At 47.3% G+C, this 20,659-nt stretch overlaps 1 protein-coding gene across 10 annotated transcripts in view; it reads left to right on the forward strand.

The window, feature by feature from the left end:
* The first annotated feature begins 1,606 nt into the window (after positions 1 to 1,606).
* The window catches only part of VPS13D (vacuolar protein sorting 13 homolog D), a 250,476-nt gene continuing 231,423 nt past the window's right edge, over positions 1,607 to 20,659 (forward strand). For all 10 annotated transcript variants that reach the window (XM_032863445.1, XM_032863446.1, XM_032863449.1 and 7 more), the window contains exons 1-7: positions 1,607 to 1,714; positions 5,299 to 5,471; positions 10,931 to 11,008; positions 13,648 to 13,838; positions 13,935 to 14,015; positions 17,075 to 17,191; positions 19,675 to 19,779. In XM_032863445.1, coding sequence (XP_032719336.1) covers positions 5,375 to 5,471; positions 10,931 to 11,008; positions 13,648 to 13,838; positions 13,935 to 14,015; positions 17,075 to 17,191; positions 19,675 to 19,779 — 669 coding nt within the window. In that variant the 5' untranslated portion in view covers positions 1,607 to 1,714; positions 5,299 to 5,374. The remainder of the gene's footprint in view (positions 1,715 to 5,298; positions 5,472 to 10,930; positions 11,009 to 13,647; positions 13,839 to 13,934; positions 14,016 to 17,074; positions 17,192 to 19,674; positions 19,780 to 20,659) is intronic.

Raw genomic sequence — 20,659 nt, forward strand, 5'->3', positions numbered from 1 at the left:
GAAGCAGGCTTCCTGCGGAGCAGAGAACCCGATGGATGCGCAGGGCTTGATCCCAGGACCCTGGGATCATGACCTGAGAGGAAGGCAGAGGCTTTAACCCACTAAGCCACCCAGGTGCCCCTGCATCTGCATTTTTAATAAACTCCCCAGGTATAGCCAGGTGTTTCTGTGCTAGAAGATCTGGACTCTGAGAACCTTCGGCTCTAATGGGCTCCTTCTCTTTTGCCTTCCGTCTCTGGAGTCTGAGGTTTTATACCCAAACCTTAGCCCCCAAGCGGATCCAGGACTGAGATTTGGATAGGTTATTCCCACCCCAGAGGAACTCAGGCCTTGCCAGGAATGTGCAGCCCATAGTCACCTTCATTAGCTCAGCATCATGAGAGCTGATAATCACTACAGCAAATACACTGTTGCAAACTTGCCATTATGTGTCCTGTATCTTTTGACTTTTTATGAGCCTGAGGTCTTCTTCCTGTCCTTCTGGGGCTAAGGCAGGATGACCTACTAATTTGTTCACTTATTCCTTCATTCACATATAACACTTTTAAATGAGTCTTTTCTGTGCTAGGCAATGTCTAGGTGCTGGAGAGGCATTTGTGAAAAAGGTAAAATCACTGCTTTCAGGGAACTTTCAAGGCGGAGAAAGGTGACAAGGCAAGTATAAACAAATAAGATAATTTCAAGTAGCATTAAGGTCTGTGAAGAAAGCACAACTGGGTGATGGTTGAAGGGAACTTTAGATAAGATGGAAGGGAAATGCTCTCTGGAGTGGAATATTTGAATCCAGAAGAATGGACTGTGGGACTATCCAAGGTTGCTCTGTAGCCACCAGCCACTTACGGCTGTGAACTGTGGCTGGTTTGTGTTGAGATGCACCGTAAGTGTAAAATACAGACTAAATTTCAAAAACTTACTATTAAACCCCCCTAAAATATCTCATTGATTCTTTTTTCTGTTGGCTACAGGTTGAGATGATCGTGTATTGGACATATTGAATTAAATGAAATACATTACTCATTTTTACTTTTTTCTTCTTTAAAAATGTACCCAGTAGTAAATTACAAATTACGATGTATCTTGTATGTGTGGCTTGTATTCTATTTCCACCAGAGAGTAGGGATCCCGGGGAAAGGCATCCTAAGTAGAGAGAATGGCAAAAGCACTGGTTCCTTGAGTGGGGAACTGAAGGCTGCTGGAGGCAGGGAGCCAGAGAGAGTGGCAGAAACAGGAATGGATCAGATCTAGCCGGAGTGAGCCGGGTTTTAATTCAAGCATAAGGGGGGAAGCCGTTTTAAGCAAGGAAGTGGCTTGGTCGGAATTATGTTTTAGCGACCCCTGTGGCTACTGAGTGGGGAACCCACTGTCGGTGGGCCAGATGGAGGAAGAACGCTGGGTTCCAAGACTGTTGAAGCCACACGAATTTGTGACCCTGCCCTCCCGTGGGACTCAGTCTCCTCCCAGTCTGGTAGGTTGCGGGCTCCTTGGGCGGTTCTCCGGTTCCAGCCGCCGCAGCAGCAGCAGCCGCGAGCGGCCGCCGGCGGCAGGGGGCGCCTCCTCGATGACTCGGCGCTCGGCTGGCTAGGCTCCGGCGCGTCGCCGGCTCGATTGGTCGGGTCGGGCCGGGCCGGAGCGCCGCTGGCCAGCGCCATTGAGGAGCCGGGAGAGGAAGCGCCGCGCAGTGCCGGGCTAGGCGGGCGGCCCGGGACACAGACAGGTACGGGCCGAGGCGGCGCGACGCCGGGCGACACGCAGGGTCGGAGACTGCAGGTGGGCCGTGGGCCTGTTGTCTGTCGTCCCGGCTCCGCTTCGGATCCGGGGCCCGGGCCCGCCCGCGGGGAGCGCGCCGCTGGGAGCCCGGGGAGCTCGGCGTCCGGCCCTCCCGCCGTCTGAGCTCCTCCGGGGGCCCTGGGGCGTCCGTGCTCCCGACAGCCCCGAGCCGCTGCCCTCATGGGGACCCCTCTGCATCCAAGCCCCCACGGGCACCCCAGGGACTGACAGGCTAGGAGCTGCCTGGCTTCTCGGGACCCCGGCGTCCTTGTCCTGGGAGTCCGAGTCCCCACCGGACCCGGCACCCTTTCCGGGGTCCCGGCAGCCTGGTGCCCGGGGATTCGGAGACGGTGTCAGCCCGCGTCGCCCCGCCTGAGCCACGGTTTCCGTGCGGGACCCGTGTGCGAGCCCCTCTCCCTCACGCCCAAGAACGGGGGCGCTAGTCAGTTCCCCACAGTGTTTTAACCACCCACCAGCCTTCTGGGGTTACGCTCTGGGTTGGGGACTTCAGGTCAAGCCAGTCTTTATCCCCGCTCCCCGGGGTTACACCCAAGCTGAGTCCTTGCTTTCAGGTGCGGGACCCCAGCCGCCAGGCGCCGTTTCCTCCGGCCTCTATCTGAGTGTTGGGGTCTCCGTTCCCTGGAGCCCATGGAGTGGAGGAAGGGCTGTGGGACCCTCGCCTTCAGGGCAGTCTCATTCTTGTGGGGCCCGAGGCCCCCTCTGGTCCCGAATTCTCTGAGCTCTCTGACTCCCACAGCACTCGGGCCCGGCCGGCTTGGGGAGCAGCGCTCTGGTCCCTTTGCCAGTCCTTCCTACTCCCAGCTTTGGCCGCCCCTCAAGGGAGGGGCCTGGCTCAAGGTCATGCCCGGCTGTCTGCCCGCCCGTGGGCTGAGCCCTGATCCCCAGTGTCACCTACTCCACCGATTAGGCGAGGTCAGGTGCGAGTTAGTGCCAGGTGACTGCCTGGAAGCCCTGGTGGACCCGAGTGTAAACACTTGGGATTCTAGCCAGTCTGGCGGCCCTTACTGACACCGGATTCCTTAAGGGAATCCTTGAAGTGGCTTCAAGCCTGGGTTAGATGCTTAGTTGAGCTAATAGACTCTTTCTGGCTTGAGTATTAATTTACTGACCAGGGCATTTACAGTGCTTCTCACCCCATCTTTTCCTTAATCTGTATTTTGCACTCTTCCACCTTCAGGGGAAGTAGAGTCTGGCTGGATCTTGGGTACCAACTGACAGTTTCTCCCTCTACTGGGAGAGTATTTGTAGTTGGCACTTAATAGAGAGTTTGGTGGCATTTTAGGGGTGGAGGCAATGGCATTAGCTTCAAAAATAAAGAGCACTCTGATTTTGGCTCCCTGCCTAAGTGTGTTTGGAGTCTACATAGTAATACTAGAATAAGTCAGGTTCACATTTTGTTCTCACAGATTTACTTGTTTGAAGTTGTAATATAGAAGTGTTTATTTTACCAGATTGTTAAACATTTCTTATTTTTAAGAGTTTGTTCTTATAACCTCTCCTTTAAATAAATGTATCCAATAACTAGCAAATTCTTAGTTTTACACAAAATATGGCTTAAAATTTTTTGAAAAGAAATCAGTATTTCATCAAATGCTATTCATTTACTTGTTTATTTTTACTGTCACTGATAGCAAATAAAAAGGAAAGTGCAAGTGAAGTCACTGTTGACGAATAAAAGTCAGTCTTTCCTGAAGGTTCATTTAACTCTTACAGGGCCTTGTGTTTTGGGTCTTTGTTGGGTGGTAGCCTTTCTTTTGGGATAAGTGTATTTTCTGGCACTAAGATGAATCACTGGGGGTGGGGCAGAGTGCCTGGAAAGGATCCTGAAAGGGCTGGTTCCAAGTGGGACACATGCCATAGCAAATCCGGAGTGTCCTGCATGGTGGGCTGGTGTCTGATGTGCTTGGCTCAGAGCAGGATTTGGAACTCACAGTTCTAACTGGGATCTGCTAGCTAGCTGAGCAATTTCAGAACACACTGAAACTTTTATGTCTCAAGTTCCGTCATGATAACTTATTACAATACTAAAAGTAACGTGTATATTTTTTGCAATGCTAATAAACACAGTTTTCTTATAGGTAGTGGTAAAGCAGTAGTGGATGTAAATACTGTAGTTGGAACCAGAGAATTTCTTGTATTTGTATTACTGACTAAGGTAGTTCATTGTATCCGCATCGTCTGGTGCCTGGGTTCCTGTAATGCAGTTCCAGAACTTTTTTTTTTTTTTTTTAAGATTTTATTTATTTGACAGACAGAGATCACAAGTAGGCTGAGAGGCAGGCAGAGATGGGGGAGGGGGAAGCAGGCTCCCTGCTGAGCAGAGAGCCAGATGCTGGGCTCAATCTCAGGATCCTGGGATCATGACCTGAGCCGAAGGCAGAGGCTTTAACCCACTGAGCCACCCAGGCGCCCGCAGTTCCAGAAACTTTTGAGAACGGTGATAAACCTCAGCCTTCTCCCTTTCATTTATGTTATTTTATGAATGATCTTGATGAACGAATTTGCACATTTGAATTAGAGAAGGCTTAAAGAGGATCGTTGTAGAATACGTTCATTGAAATCTCTTAGGGCATTTTTGCCTTAATCTAGGACAGGGTTTTTCTTTCTTTCTTACTTTTTTTTTTTTTTTTTAAAGACAGGGTTTTTCAGCCTCAGCCCTGTTGACATTTGGGCTGGATGATTCTTTGTCATGGGGGAGCTGTCTTGTGCATTGCAGAATGTTTCCATGGTCTCTACTCACAAGATACCTGTAATAACCCCCAGTCATGATAATAAAAAATATGTCTAGTGGGGTGCCTGGGTGGCTCAGTGGGTTAAAGCCTCTGCCTTCAGCTCAGGTCATGATCTCAGGGTCCTGGGATCGAGCCCCGCATCGGGCTCTCTGCTCAGCGGGGAGCCTGCTTCTCCTTCTCTCTCTGTCTGCCTCTCTGCCTACTTGTGATCTCTGTCTGTCAAATAAATAAATAAAATCTTAAAAAAAAATGTGTCTAGACATTGCCCAGTTACACTTGGGTGAGAACCTCTGACCAGGACAGTCTAATGCCAAGGTGAATTACTAAAGGCAGTTTAATGATCAGTTACATCAAAAGGAGAGACAACTTGGAATTGTAGGTATGTTTGGTATATTTATAAATGACTGTCCTTGTAGCTGTGTGAGAACATGTTTGTTTGATCCTTGGCTAACACGGGGTCTTACAGTACTGGTCACCCCATCTTTTTTTAAATCTGTGCTTTTCATTCATCCACCTTTAGGAAAGGTAGCATAGGAAACCAGCTTAGAAAATCATCCTCAGTGGGTTAAAGCCTCTGCCTTCGGCTCAGGTCATGATCCCAGGGTCCTGGGGCTGTGTCCCGCATCGGGCTCTCTGCTCAGCGGGGAGCCTGCGTCCTCCTCTTTCTCTGCCTCCCTCTCTGTCTACTTGTGATCTCTGTCAAATAAATAAGTAAAATCTTTAAAAAAAAAATCATCTGGTTTTCTGTTGATTTCCTTTTTTTCTTTTTCTTTCTTAGGTTCTTCTATGACCATGAGAGGGAAAAGTAAAGAATGATCCATGATTTTTAAACACCTTGTCTTGAGGATATAGTCATGTTGGAAGGTCTTGTAGCCTGGGTTCTCAATACCTATCTGGGAAAATACGTCAGTAACCTGAACACCGATCAGCTCTCTGTCGCGCTTCTGAAAGGTGAGTGCGTGCATGTATCTCTTTCTGGTAAAGTTTGCCACTGCAGATGGCATTTCTGTTTTTTTTTTTTTTTTAATATTCATTTTGTTGTACTGAGAATAATAAAACGTGATGCCCAGATGGCTTTGTACTAATTATGTGTAAAAGGAAATATGTTCTCTCACATGACGCTGATTATTATGACAGGGTAACTTTAGTATGTGGCTGTATTGCCATAGATTTTAGGGAACTATTAAATATGAGAAAGAAAAGGACTATGCTGCTGGTGACTGTGCTTTATCCCAGCTAATTGTTTAGCTTTATGAAGCTTTTTGGAAGTGGCCATGATGTAGTGATATAGTGACAGTGGCATTGGCTTTGGCTTCAAATCCTGTTGTATTACTTATGAGCTATATGCACAAGCCATTGAAATTCAGAGCCTCAGTTTCTTTAGGAAAAGCGGGTCAGGGATGCCTGGGTGGCTCTTGTCAGTAAAGTGTCTGCCTTTGGCTCAGGTCATGATCCCAGGGTTGCGGGCCCCGCGTTGGGCTCCCTGCTCAGTGGGAGGTCTGCCTCTGCCTCTCCCCCTTCTCATGCTCGCTCTCACTTCCTCTTTCAAATAAGTAAATAAAATCTTAAAGAAAAGGAAAAGTGGGAAAGGTACTTCTCCAGGGTCGCCGTAAGGCTCACACGGATCAAACGGAATGACATTTACAGCTCCCGTCTGCCTAGTGTGTAACAGACACCAAGTTGAAGCTTTAAAATATGTTACTGTGGGGTCTTTGATAGACTAAAGCTCGAGTCACGTTCACAGGCCTCTCCCTGGTGAGTGCCAAGACGTGATTGAATGCAGTGCAGGGAACTGGCGTGAGGATCAGAAAACCGCTTTGTTTTTCCTTTTCCTTGTTTTAATGTAAGTTCTCTTTGCTCAACTCAAAATGGAGCTCCTGAGCAAATCTAGAGAGAGGAGATGGTCTGCAAGCATGTAGCAGCCCAAAAAGTGGAAAGGGGATCTCAGACATGCAGGAAGCTCGCCTTCCTGAGGATGTGGATTTTAGCATGTGGACCAGGACAGGTTAGTGGTCATGGCAGTGGTACAGACTGGTGGGGTCTGTGAAGAGGGTGTCCGTGGCTCGCTTGTCCCCAGGAGTGTTGTTTCCATGTTTTTCCGACCCATCTAAACCTGTGCAAGGATTGTGGCATCCATAGGCTGTAGGGAGCTCTCCGCTCGCCCCGCCCACTCCCTTCCTTTCATTGGAAACAGAAGTAGGTTTTTTCTTCATCTCTAACTTCTGTCCTGACCTTTTCTTCCTGTCCTTAGAAGGCAGCTACTAAGTACAAGGTGAGAGTGACCAGTCTGTCAGGGAAGAGGATGTGTTCAAAGTGCAAGAGGAGTGTCAGGCACACCTCTTGGGTCACTTACTGAAGTTCTCCTACACGCTTTGAAGCTCTCCAGGTTGCACAGGGCGGGGAGCTGAGAAAGGGAAGCGCAGACCATAACCTTGTTAATGACAGAGATAGGATGTTTGTGGAAGAAATGAGTAAAGATTTGTGGTATCCGATGTATCACGGACTCTACACTAAACAGATTTCTGATCTGTTTTTGCGTGTATCTCATAATGACAACTATGTGTATCTCTCTCATGCTTCAAAGTGTTTTTCTGTGCTTCCTGTTTAAAAAATATTCTCTTTGCAAAATAGAAAAATAATTTTTCTTTCATAACCAGTATTAGTGTGGTGCCCCATCCTTATGGATTCAAGGCACCCCACAAAGCTTAGAGCCCTGAGTATCACAGTTACAGGTGAGCACTGTTTGGAGGCAGGGGGTCCTGCATGGGAATAAGAATGTTATTTCAGTCTGTAGATGTTTAGTGTCTGAGAAGCCAAGAAGACAGAGCTAGTGGTCAAGACTATGAATTTTATAACCAGACTGTTTTGTTTGTTTGTTTTTAGAGAGAGAGAGAGAGAGCGAGAGAGAGAGAAAGCGGGGACTGGTGGTGGTGGTTGTGGTGCAGAGGGAGAGAAAATCTTAAGCAGGCTCCTTGCACAGTGCAGAGCCCGACTTGGGGCTTGATCTCATGACCCTGAGATCATGACCTGAGCCGAAATCAAGAGTCAGACGCTTAACTGACTGAGCCCTCCAGGTGCCCCAATCAGACTGATTTTGAATCCCATTTCCTCCATTTACCAGTAACTTGGGCAGATTATTCCAATTCTTCATGAATTCTCAAATTCTTCTTTTCTGTAGATTAGAGAGAATATGAACTATGTCACGAGGTTCTGAGGACTAGACATGAATGTAGATCCGAGAGCTTAGAGCCATTCTGGGCGTGTAGTGGGCCCTCAGTCAGTCACCATGTCCCGTTGTCACGATCGTCACCATATGATTGGCTTGGCTGGGACTTCAGGGGTGGTTTGTGCACACGTACTAAATGTAATAAAAATGCAAAATAGCAAATGAGTATTCGAAGGAGAGAGAACTTGTATATGACTTTATTTGTTCAGTCTCTCTGCAAACACCACTGAGCACCTGCTTTGGGTACGGACGGCTCTGTGTTATGGACTGATAGAAAACATGGGGACAGGAGAAGATACCAGGAGCTCAGGCGTGGGGTCTGAGCCTGGTCTCTCCACCTAACAGCTGTTTGTGACTGAGCAAGTTACCTAAGCCTCCTCCTGCCACTTGAGATCAGACAGACCTAGTACGAACTATAGTCCTATAGTTACCAGCTTGGTGATTTTTTTTTTTTTCAATTGTATTTATTTATTTGGCAGAGAGAGAGCTCAAGCATGGGGAGCAGCAGAGGGAGCTGCAGGGGAGAGGGAGAAGCAGGCTCCCTGCTTAGCAGAGATCCCAGTGCGGGGCTCGATCCTAGGACCCCGGGATCATGGCCTGAGCGGAAGGCAGAGCCTTTAACCCACTGAGCCACCCAGGCATCCTAGCTCTGTGATTTTTAAGCAAATTGCTTACCTCTGCACCTAATTTTCCTCACCTCAGAGTGCAGAACAGGACGGCATTTCCTCATATTGTTGGGAGGTTTCGGTGACTTGGTGGGGATAAGTGCTCGGCTCTAGTCCGATCTCACTGAGTGGTCGCTGTTCCTGTCCTTTGACCTCGGCAGTCCCTGTCCTCGGACACCCGTAACCTTGCTGGGCATGCCAGGCGCTGTCAATTGTTCCACTAGAGCTGCAGGCACAGCACGGGTTTGGGGGGAGGTGTGCAAAGCAGGGGAGTCCTTCACCCTGTTGGCAGGACTCTGGGGAGGGATGACCGAGGGAGCCAAGCAGGAGTTGGGCCGGTGGCGCCGGGTGGGGCACCGCATTCCCGGTGGACTGACCCTTGTGAGCACAGGCAGGAGGCGGAGAACTCACCAGGCCTGTTTTGAGGCCAGAAGGTAGCAGCTGCTGGTGTCACATCAGGGGCCCTGAGCTTCGGGCTGCGGGCCTGTCTGTGTTTGTGGCCCAGCACTTAGGGCCCCTCCTTTTTGTTCCTATCAGCTCTTCACCTCAGGCTGGCTTTCTGGGTGACGCAGCGCTGCCGGAAGAGAGGCCAGCAGTCATCAGTGCTGACTGAAAAGCCACCAGCCTCCAGGTGTACCCCAGTTTTAGGGCCTCCGCTTCTTGCTCTGCTAAGAGGAGGCGTTTTGGGAGGAGACGTCCGGGAATAAGCCTGCACGTTGTCTGCCCGGAAAGAAACGAAGAGCGTTGTCATTTATAAAGTCCTCCCGACTCTGGGTCCCTTGAGGGACCTTTCCCGGCAGGGCCAGGTGTGGGTGCAGATTTGAGTGGGTGGGGCATCAGCGAGCCTTCCGTCCAGAACCACTGACCCGCTGGCCACTGCTGCTGTTTTGCCTGATTCCTTTGTTTCTGTAATGCTGGAGGCTGCGCTTCCTTCTCGTCCTTTCCCTGGGTTCTTCCCCTTCCTAGAGCACCTCTCCCGCTCTCCCGCAGTTCAGCGTTCATTTCTCCCAGCGTGGGCTGCCTACCGTTCCTTCCACTTCTCCAAGGTGCACAGCAGCCAAGGAAACCTAGTGCCGTCTGCCTTTGTGACAGATTTGGGGATTGAAAAATAGGGCAAATGATTCAAATTGCAAATGATGCTCTTCAAAAGAAGAAACCATATGCTTTCCCCCTTTAAGTCAGTTTCCACTGTTGAGGAACAAGTTTCATGCCCCCCCCCACCATGATCATTTACTCCCCAAATGTGGAAATAGAGTTGTTTCCGGCTTCTCTGAGGTTATTAACTTCTCCTTTTGGTTAGTCTTAGGTTATGTGGGGACCCTCGTGGGGACGCGTGTTCCTGCAAAAGTCTAAAATGTAAGCTGATTGCATTTGCCCAGCATCTGCAGAGCTACTAGATTTGAATACCTTAGAAGCCAATTACCCTCAAGTCTTGAGCAGTCATTTAAAGGAAAAAATAATTGCTTCTTGTATTAGTTTGTCTTTGGTTGGCCTGCCTCTCTTCTGAGTTCCTGTACCAGTGGCTGCTGGGTGGTTGTCTGTACTCCCTTTTCCCAGAAATTGCCTTAAGTTGGGCAAACAGTTTTGCAGAATGATGTCTGTCTCCTTCACCCTTTAGGATGGGGACCCTGCCTTCTCGTTTCATATTCCCAGCGGCCAGCACAGTGCCTGCTGGAGACTGGGGGGTGGTGTGTCAGTGTGGACGGGTGGCTTCCACAGCTGGGAGAGTGAGGCAGGGAGCTTTGGCTGTTCAGAGACATCTCATAGCTCTCGGCTTAAGTCCTATAAAAGCTGGGTCTGCAAGGGACCTTCAGCAGTGGTTTGTTCTGTGCCCTGGAACGGGTGATGAAGCCTGCAGGCACAGACATGGACCAGAGCGTGTGGAGCGGGTCTGTCCAGAAGGGAGAGTGGAATTTTTTTTGATGGCCAATTTTATTGAACTCTTATGGGCTCCCAGATGTTGTGTGCGATAGACCCATTTGTTGGGGGGGGAGGGGAATAGCTGGAGCTTGTTAAAAACGGCAAATTTCTGTGTTTCAATCCCAGCAGATATCTCGAAGGGGGCCCTGGAGCCTGCATTTCTTCCCAGGTGGCCCAGATGTTAATGGTGGTCTGGTGAATATTCACCTAAACTAGGGGTCTGCACACTGGCCAGCTGCCCAAATTCAAACTGAGAATGGTTTTTATATTTTTAAAGGCTTGTAAAAACAACAACAACAACAACAACAACAACAGAGAGAGCATACAACAGATACCATAAAGCTTGAAATATGTATTATCTGGCTTATAGAAAAAGATCGCTGCCTACACCCTTCACCTGCTGGTGAGCTTCCGCTGTCAGAGTGGGATGGGCAGGAAACTGGTACAGACAGAGAACACAGGCTGGTCGCCGTGCCACTCCTGGCTTTTTCTAGCCAGGCTGAGCTGTAAAACTCCCTTTAACCTTCAAAGATTTGCACACAGTAGGTGCCTACTGCCTGTGTTGGGCGAACAGTTCACGCTGTTATTTTATTTTTCAGGTGCTGTTGAGTTGGAAAACTTGCCCTTAAAGAAAGATGCCTTGAAAGAACTGGAGTTACCATTTGAAGTCAAAGCCGGTGGGTAGAACTCTGTGGGAGAGGGACGCGGTCCTCCACTGCTTCTTCCACTGCTTGGGACAGGAAAACCGAGAGTCCTTGAGTTTGGCTGTGTTTGAACAGGAAGAGGCAGGATAGGAAATAGAGTCGATCCGTCCTCGAATGTGGCCTTTTCTATCAGGATGATCTTGGGGCAGCAGTGGGGAGGTCAGGTGTTTCCCAGACCTACTGAATCAGAACCAAGCATGTGTCATTGAACTTGTATGTTTAATAAGTGCCGCTGGTTATTCTTGCATTTCTTGAATTGTCAGAACTTCTGTCCTAGATCTGGAGGTTCTTGTTTTTGGAGAATTCATAATATTACTGAGAGATAGTTTATTGAATGGAAGGTATACTCTGGAACGGTGTGCTTGGGTATATACTCCATTATCTGCTGTGTTCTGGCAATGTGGCCTTAGGGAAGTTGCCTCACCACTCTGTGTGTGCTTCTTAGTCTCTAAGAGGAGGTGATAATCCTTCTACCTACAGCAGAGGGTTATGGAGAGGAAGACGTGAGTTAATGCATCAAAATTACTTGGAACAATGCCTGGCACACTCAGTAGAGGCTTACAGTTAGGATAGGAGTTCCGCAGTTCCTAGGTTTGATGAGGAAACAAGAGCTGTCCTGGAATAAAAATATTCTTAGTTGGGGTGCCCGACTGGCTCCGTCAGTGGGGCCTGTGACTCTTGATCTCGGGGTTATGAGTTCGAGCCCCATGAGGGGTGTAAAGATTACTTAAAAATAAAGTGTTAAAAAAATTCCTTATTAAATGGCCGTGTGTAAAATTAGTCCCAATTCCGATACCCGGTCATGATTCAGTAATAGCCTGTTGATGCCAGTCTTTCCATTATTTTGGGTACTTGTATTACAATAAAATGCAAGTACAATGCAAATGTTGCTAGGTGGAGTAGGGTAGAAATCTTGCAAAAGACTTTAGGTTTTCTTGAAGTCAGTTCAAGTGATGGGTAAACTGTCAGAATCATAGAGACACTGACAAGTTAGAATCTGAAAGAAACTCAGGAATGATGATACCCAGGGTACTTCCACAGATTATTATTTGAATATCAAAGGATTAGGAGAGGCTCTTGGGGAATATTGATGAAGTTTCCTAATATTTTTGCAAAAATGACCCTGTTTGTACTTGTTCTGCAAAAATTAAATGAAATGTAACAGTAACAGAGGTTCTTTTTTTTTTTTTTTTTTAGGATTTTATTTATTTACTTGACAGAAATCACAAGTAGGCGGAGAGGCAGGCAGAGAGAGAGAGGGGGAAAGCAGGCTCCCTGCTGAGCAGAGAGCCTGATGTGGGTCTCGATCCCAAGACCCTGGGATCATGACCTGAGCCAAAGGTAGAGGTTTTAACCCACTGAGCCACCCAGGCACCCCAATAACAGAGGTTCTTTTTTGCTGTCACCTTCCTTATCAAACATGCCTCTTGCCCCTAATAACTTAGGTTAGAATTGCAACTGTGCACCAATTATTATTAAACTCTTTGTGGTGACAATTTGTATTTGGCTTCAGTTATTGAATAGAAAAAATTTACTTTCATTTTTCGAGATAAAATCCAAAGGAAAACATTTTTTCATTATTTATTGCCACATTTCTTAATTTATTACACAAGCACTTGGTGTTAATATTGTCTTATCTTCAACAGATCAGTTGCACTTGAATTCTAGGTCCTAGAGGGTAGCGATTATTCTGGTAACGTGTGTTCTTTCAGAGGGAGCATACTAGTTGGGCCATGTGGATCTTCGAGAGATCCCTTAGGACAGTTTAGATACTCTTACGTGTACTCCGTAGTAGTAACTTGGCTCTTATTAACTGAATTTAAAGAAGACCTGTGTCCTAGGAGACTTGGCCAGAAATGGTAGGGCTTGGGAAATCAGTATCATGGTTCTAGCCAGTTTCATGTCAGTCTGGGTTTTTATGAAGAATCAGGATTTAGAATTATTATCCATGTTTCAGTTGGTATGTTTAAGACTGGACATACTCAAAGTCTGGTAGTTCCCAAGAAGTGGTTCTCAACCAGCCCATGAATAACGGACAAGAAATGAGTTTCGAGCTCATGGGCTTGGGCAGGTGCTTTGGGGAGAAAGACACTCCAAGGAAGTTTAAGAAGTAGTTCAGTCGGGGAAGAGGCACTTTGTGGAGGAGGGCTGTTGCATTTGGTAGGGTCACACTGGGCTTTTTCTTTTTTTTTTAAAGATTTTTTTTTTTTTTTTTTAATTTGAAAGAGAGAGAAATAGCAACAGAGATAGTGAGAGAGAGAGAGAGCACAAGTGGGGAAGGAGAGGGAGAAGCAGGTTTCCCTCTGAGCAGGGGAAGCAACACAGGGCTCGATCTCAGGACCCCAGGATCATGCCCTGAGCCAAAGGCAGATGCTTAACCCACTGAGCCACCCAGGTGCCCCCAAATTGGGCTTTTTATTGTGCCTCGTTCTTACAGATCTCAGCCTACTAACTTTCTGTTTCCCATGTATGAGAACCTGCTGCCTGTTCTCTCTGTGTAAAAAATAAGTGGTAAAAGTCCCTATGCTTCTTATAGAAAACTAAAAGAATACAGAAAAAACGTAGGAAGTGAAAACGTATATGGGCACTTGACAAGACTTTGCTTTCCCCAGGCCTGATTGGGAAGGTAACGCTTCAGATTCCCTTTTACCGCCCCCACGTGGACCCTTGGGTGATCTCCATCTCCAGCCTTCACTTAATCGGAGCCCCTGAAAAGCTAGAGGATTTTGACGATGAGAAGGAGAAGCTCCTGGAGAGGGAGCGCAAGAAGGCTCTGCTCCAAGCCCTGGAGGACAGATGGAAGGCAAGGCACACCCCCTCGGCCCCCAGACCCGCTGCGTGAGACAGACGAAATGAGCAGAGCACTGGATTTCGCTAACCCCTGCTCTTTCCTCTGTAGAACGAACGCCAGCGGAAGGGGGAGTCCTACTGGTACTCAGTCACCGCTTCCGTAGTTACGAGAATTGTGGAGAATATTGAAGTAAGTCCTGGCTTTGGTAAAGTATGAACAATGACAGGGAGACTTCTCAGGCTTAACTGTGCTGTGGCTCTCAGTACCTTGTTTCTCGTGGGTTCGACCGAGCCGGGGTGTACAGAGCCTTCGCTGATGGCTCAGGCGTGCCCTCTTCTAGGCAGTGTCCAAGGAAAACCTGAAAAGCTCGTCTCCAGCTCCGGCCAGACAGGCTTTTCTTGCTTCAGCTCGTGTGAGTAGGAGTTTTCCTTTCACTCATATTTCGCTTTGTTTTTGAACGTTGGACTCTTACTTGCTGAAAGGATGTGTACCTCCTTAGAAGCTGGGCCACCTAAGCCTTCACGACGGATCATTTCAGGGCAAATCACTTCACCTCTCTGGTCTCGGTTTCTTTCATTAACACAAGGGAGGTTGCATACATGCTTTCTAGGTGGTTACATAGTGAACGGCCAACAGTCCGTGGAGGTGTTGAGTCTCTCACTGATGGATCTGGTGGCGGTTTGAGGGGTTACGATGTCAGGGCTGTTGGCCATGTTTTCTGCTTTAATTACAGCTTTGTTCCGTCCTTGAAGACCAGATCAGGGTCCATGCTAATTTTTATGAGTGCCGTAATAGTGAGCCTGTACTTAGTACCTGTGGCGTTTTCCTGCAGTGCTAAGGTACAGAGGCCAAATGGTTTCAAGGTGTACGACTTCCCTGCCGAATGCAGTCTGAGGTTGTTGGTTTTGTAACTGTCATAATGTTGACAAAGAGATCGGTACATTTGAGGTGAGTGCTTTGAATTCTGTTTCAGGCAGTTTTATGTATATATTTAGCTGTCATTTTAAATAACCCATCATTATTATTTTTACTAATAGCTTCATTGAGATTTAGTTCACATCCCTTAAAGTTTACCCCTCTAGTGTGTACACTGTAGAGTTTTTACAGGGTGTTTACAAAGTGCCTAGATTGCCACTCCGTAATTCCAGACCACTTTCATTACCCCCAAAAGAAACTCCATACTCGCTTAGTAGCCACTCCCGTTTCTCCTCTCCCTCCAGCCCCACACAACCACTAAGCTTTCAGGTTAGTGTTTTGGACATTTCGTATCCATGTGATCCTACGCTGTGTGGCCTTTTGTGTCGGGCCTCTTGCACTTAGCGTCATGCTTTCAAGGTCCCTCCATGTTGTGGCACGGACCAGTACTCGATTCCTTTTTATGACCGAATAATGGATTTGGTCAGAGATGTGGACGGTCAAAGATGAAGTTGAATGTTTGTGAAAGCGGTGAAAACAGATTTTATTTAGGAACTGCTGACAGAAGGGGAAGGAGCAGAGCTCTGTTCCAAATTACACAGAGGCGGCAGGGCCTTTTAAAGGGAGAGTGAGGCAGAGGGTCCCGTGGGGGAGGGCTCAGGTGGAGAATGACGAAGGGTCAGTGTCCCCATGATAAGGCCAGCTGTATCTGCTGTCTGTGCTCCCGCAGAGGCTGAGACAGAGAGACGGGCCCTGTCCTCCCTGATGATTGCATTTCAAAAGAATGGCTCTCAGGTCCTCGGTTATAGGGGATACATACACATCTCCTAGGGACAGAGAAAGGATTCACAATTGTAAGCCCTTTTTGGTAAAGGCGCTGGGAAAGGAAGGTCAGGGACCTATTGTCAGGCTTTGGCTGGAACAGACAGCCCTGAGCTTTTCCAGACGGAACACAGAATGAGGCTGGAATGCCCCAGCGACGCAGGCTTAGGTGCTAGAAGCCATGTTAAATGTGGTCCCATCTCTCAGTGCAGCAGGTTGAGTGGAGCGTTCTTACCGAGAGGTTTTGTGGGTTTGGGGATCTACTGCATTTCGTTTATCTGCTCATCAGTTGATGGACATTTGGGTTGTTTCCACTTTTTGCCTCTTATGACTAATGCTGGTGTCAGCCTTCATGTATATGTTTGTTTTCTGAATGTATGTTTTCAGTTCTTCTGACTGGATACCTGGGAGTGGAACTGTGGGGGTTATATGGTAACTGTGTTTAATTTTTCAAGGAACTTGCAAACTGTTTTCCAAAGAGGTCGCACTGTTTTACAGTTTCACCGGTGATGTAGGAACATTTTAATTTCTGCACATCCTCACTGATACTTGTTGTCTGTCTTGTGGTAATAACCAGAGTAGTGGGCATGAGGAGCTACCTTGCTGTGTTTTTGATTTGCATTTTCTTACTGGCTAATGCTGAACACCTTTCCATATGCTTATGGTCACGTGTATATCTTTTTTTGGAGAAATGTCCATCCAGAGCCCTTTTTCATTAAAAAAATTGGTTTATTTGTTTTTTATTATTGAGTGTTTTGTTGTTGTTGTTTTTAGAGATTTTATTTATTCGAGAGAGCACAAGCAGCGGGGAGGGACAAAGGGAGAGGGAGAAGCAGGCTCCAAACTAAGCAGGAAGCCCGATGTGGGCCTCTATCCCATAACCCTAGGATCATGACCTGAGCTGAAGGCAGATGCTTAACTGTCTGAGCCACCCAGGTGCCCCAAGAGCTCCTTATATATTTTGGATTCTAGTCCGTTATCAGATGCATGATTGGCAAATCTTTTCTCCCATCCTGTGGGTTGTCTTTTCACTTTCTGTTACAAGTTTTAATTCACTGAAGCAGAGTGTCTTTTTTGTAGCCCACCTCCAGGAGCCAGGGGAAATGAATAAGTATAAAATATATGTGTCCTGTTGGTGTTCCTGTGTCTAGGAGCGGGGACACAGAGGCAAGATTAAGATACCATAAGAGAGGGCAAGCCAGTTATCTAGATCCGGCAGTATTTCTTTTTTTTTTTTTTTTAAGGGGTCTAATGAAATGGTTTAATGAAAGTATTGTATCTCTTATCTGGAGGTAGCACCAAACACAAAGAAATGTCGTTCATGTCCTTTGTGATCTTAGCTCTCGGGACTGTGGTTGTAATTCTCATAGCATTGGACATGTGTGTGCTGTAAGCATTTGTATAAACTGCCAGCTCTGACTTTCTAGTGCTCAAGGGCAGTTTGACGTCTGCCTGTAGTATTCTACCTGTAGCACATCTAAAAGTGTTCTCCTTTGTTCTCACCCCTGCAGTTAAAAATTCAAGATGTCCATTTGCGCTTTGAAGATGGTATTACCAATCCGTCCCATCCTTTTGCATTCGGCATCTGTATTAAGAATGTGTCCGTGCAGAATGCTGTGAATGAGCCTGTGAGTATCAACTGTGCTTGCAAACTAGGAAGAAAGCACTGGGTCTTGGGAATTTGGGGCTCTGCCTTTGGTCATTTCATGTTCCCTAAAGGAGGCCACGTTCTTGATCACCATGTTCTTTGGCGGGAATGTATGTTTCTTGTCTGTGTCAACAGATTAATTTGCCAAAGTTGGAAAATGTCCAGTTTTCTCTGACCTTTCTTTATTTCACTCTTATGTTAAATGTTGATGTGATCCCTTTCATTTTGTGCACAAAGAAACTGAGTCACAGAAAGGGTTTCAGCTTTGACTTTTTTCTCATGCTATGTGTACTCCCAGGGTAAGGTCATTGTGTTTCAGAGAATCAGCCATGCCCTGGGAATATTGCTGATGCCTTCCACATCTTGAACCCTGTATCCACCTCCCTTCTGACCTTCTCGTTCGTGTCTTTAATTACCTATGGGACACCTCTGTGGTGTTTTAGGCTTGTCATAAGCAAAATTATACTGTTATGTTCCACTGGCCCTTTATACTCCCCTGAAACCAATGTTTCCCCTTTATTCTCTAACATGTTACTGAATGTTAAACAAAACTAACATCTTTTGAGCACTTTTATGTGCCAGACACTGTTCTTAGCGTTTTACATGATTTGCCTCATTGGATTCTCAGTACTTTTCACCCCCACTGTTAACCTCACACTGCATACAGCTAAGTATGCCAGGGCACAGAGGGATGGAGTGGCAGAGCCGGGTCTCGAACCCACATGGACCAGCTGCAAAGTGGGGGTTGGTAAACGGCGGACTGTAGAGCAAAGCCCCTCCATTCTCTGTTTTTGTCCATAAAGAATGACTGGATCACAGCCACACCTGTTGTTTACGGATTGTTCGAGGCTGCTTTTCTGCTCCAGTGGGCAGAGTTGAGTCATTCCAGTGGAAGCCGTGTAGTCCACGAAGCCTTCTTATGTGCTCTCTGACCCTTGCCGGAAAAAGTTTGCCCCCCTGCTGCGGAGCACGGGTCCTCAGCCACTGTGCTCAGCTCCCTAAGCCTGTGCTCAGCGTTCTGGTTCTTATTCCTCAACCTCAGTATCCATCTGCTCCCAGCATCCTGCCAGTTTTCCTTGCAAAGTGTCTCAAATATGTCTCTTCTTGTCGTCCTCACTGTGACTGCCTTCCTTCAGGACCCTGTAAGCTTTGGCCTGAGCTCAAACATCCGGTTTTCATGACTTCCTTGCTTCCATACCAGGCCCTCTTTCTGACGCAGTGCTTGCCCGTCTCTTCCACACCACGGCACACCGCATTTGGCCAAGGCCCTGGGGCCAATGCGTGCGGCTGCTGGGGGCTGGAGGTGGTGAGCCAGATAGTTCTAAATGTAACCTGAGCCTATAAACGTGCCCATCTCCCAGGACACTCACAACTCTTTTTCTCTAGCACACCAAGGAGGGAAGCTCCACTTTGCACTGTTGCCAGAGTCCTTCCTGTCCCTCAGACACATCCCTGACCCTGCTGGCAGGCCTGCACCGCAGCCCTCAGTGGCTCCATGTCTCTTGAAGTACCAGGTCCAAACTCCTTAGTGCGGCGTAGACCGCCTTTCCCAGCGTATTCGTTTCCTAGGGCTGCCTTAAAAAGTCACCATAAGTGAAATGGCTCAAGATGACAAATTTATTCTCTTTAGTTCTGGAGGCCTGAAGTCCAGAATTCAGGTGTTCGCAGGGTCTGTTTGTCTGGAGGCTCTGCGGGAGAAGCCGTCCCTCCTTGCTTCTGGTGGTTGCCGTTGAGTTTCTGGCCTCCTGGACACGTGCCTTCCGTCTTTGTCTCCATCTTTATCCCCTGGGTGTCTGCCTTCTCTTCTTAGAAGGACCCCCGTCATTAGACCAGAGCCCACCCTCATCCAGTATGACCTTGTTTTAATTGGATTATATCTGTAAAGACTGTTTCGAGTAACATCCCCTTCATAGGTTCTGGGAGGTCATGAATTTCTGGGGGCGGGGGGGGGCTTCACCCAGGACACCTAGTAGCGTTGCAAGCTGCTTTCATTAGCACTTGATTCCCCACTCCCAAGTGTGTGTACCAGTCCTGCCCTCCCACCGTGAGTGCGGTGCTCCCGTCACACAGATGTAGTTGCCTGAAGACACCAGGCCGTCTGTGCAGTGGACCTGACGCTTTGACGTGTGTCCCCATCCTTGCCTCCTACCCTGCCTGGTGTCCAAACCATACACATCTCTTGAGGCTTATCCACGTGGCGACATTTTCTCTTTTGCTTGCTCATAGCCTCTCGTGTATTTTTCTTCTGCTTCCCTCTGCTTTGTTAAAACTGTTGCATGTTTGTGTCCCCATTTAGCCGGATTTTGGACACTGTCAGAGCAAAACCATGTTTTAATTCAGTTTTTTATCCCCAGCACCCTTGCACAGTGCCCGTGCATGCCTCCTCAGAAATGGTTGTTGAGTGGTTGGATGAGTTTGTGAATACAGAGAATCACGTTTGTTTCCTTCCCTGTTTTACCGCAGGTACAGAAGTTAATGCGGAAAAAGCAACTAGACGTGGCAGACTTCAGCGTCTACTGGGATGCCCACTGCACTTTGTTGGGGGACTTGCCCCAGGTGGAGTTACAGGTAGGATTCCAGCAGAAGGCTCTGTGGGAACGCAGCACGGAAGTAAAGAGTGTGGGGCCCCCGCCACATAGGTTTCTGTTCTCTGTGGCTCTGGTCGCCATTCCCATGTCCCTCTTCCTCCGCGGGCCTCCGATCTCTAGTGGGTTTGCTTGACGTACTTCGTCTGCGTGTAGTTCAGAACAATATATAGTGTTTTGTGTATGTTTCATGTTTGTATCGTAGGCTAGGTTTCTTGGTTTTCTTTTTTTTCCCACTTAAAGCTGTATTTTTAAGATCGATTAATGTTGCTATTTCTATTTCTGGTTCATTGCTTCTGACTCCTGCACTGTATTCTGTGGCATACATCTAACGTATTTACGTATTCTTTAAACCATCACAGACTCGATGTCCGGATTTTAAATGAACAAAACACCAGCTCTGACTCTTAAAGAAGAGCTTTCTTACTCTATGTATATTGGAACTTCACTTGTGGTGGTATTCCTTTAAGAGATACTTAGAAAGGCATTAAAATCACGGGACGTAAAGTATTTTTGTTTGTGAAGGATAAGAAATTCTGAGTTTAATCTTTTGGTAAAGAAATTGTGGGTGGTTTAAGTAGAATGCGGAAAAAGGGCTTATTTTCCCCCCTTGTCTAAGATTTTCTTTGGCTTGCATGCTGCTGTACAGAACGGTTTTGTTTTGCTAATTTGATTAAATAAATACTGTACATCCATATAGAGAACCACATGTAGTTATAGAAAATAAGAACAAAGATCTTTATGATAACTATGGAATAGTCTCTAAAGTTTAGTATTAAGTTTAAGGAACTGAGGTAAGACAGCATGCGTGCCATTTGTGTGAGAATGGTTAAAAAACCAGAAAATCATGGATCTGTCTGAAC

The sequence above is a fragment of the Lontra canadensis genome, unplaced genomic scaffold (genome assembly GCF_010015895.1).
Source record: "Lontra canadensis isolate GAN:19392208 unplaced genomic scaffold, GSC_riverotter_1.0 scaffold25, whole genome shotgun sequence".
In the NCBI taxonomy this organism is placed as follows: Eukaryota; Metazoa; Chordata; class Mammalia; order Carnivora; family Mustelidae; genus Lontra; species Lontra canadensis.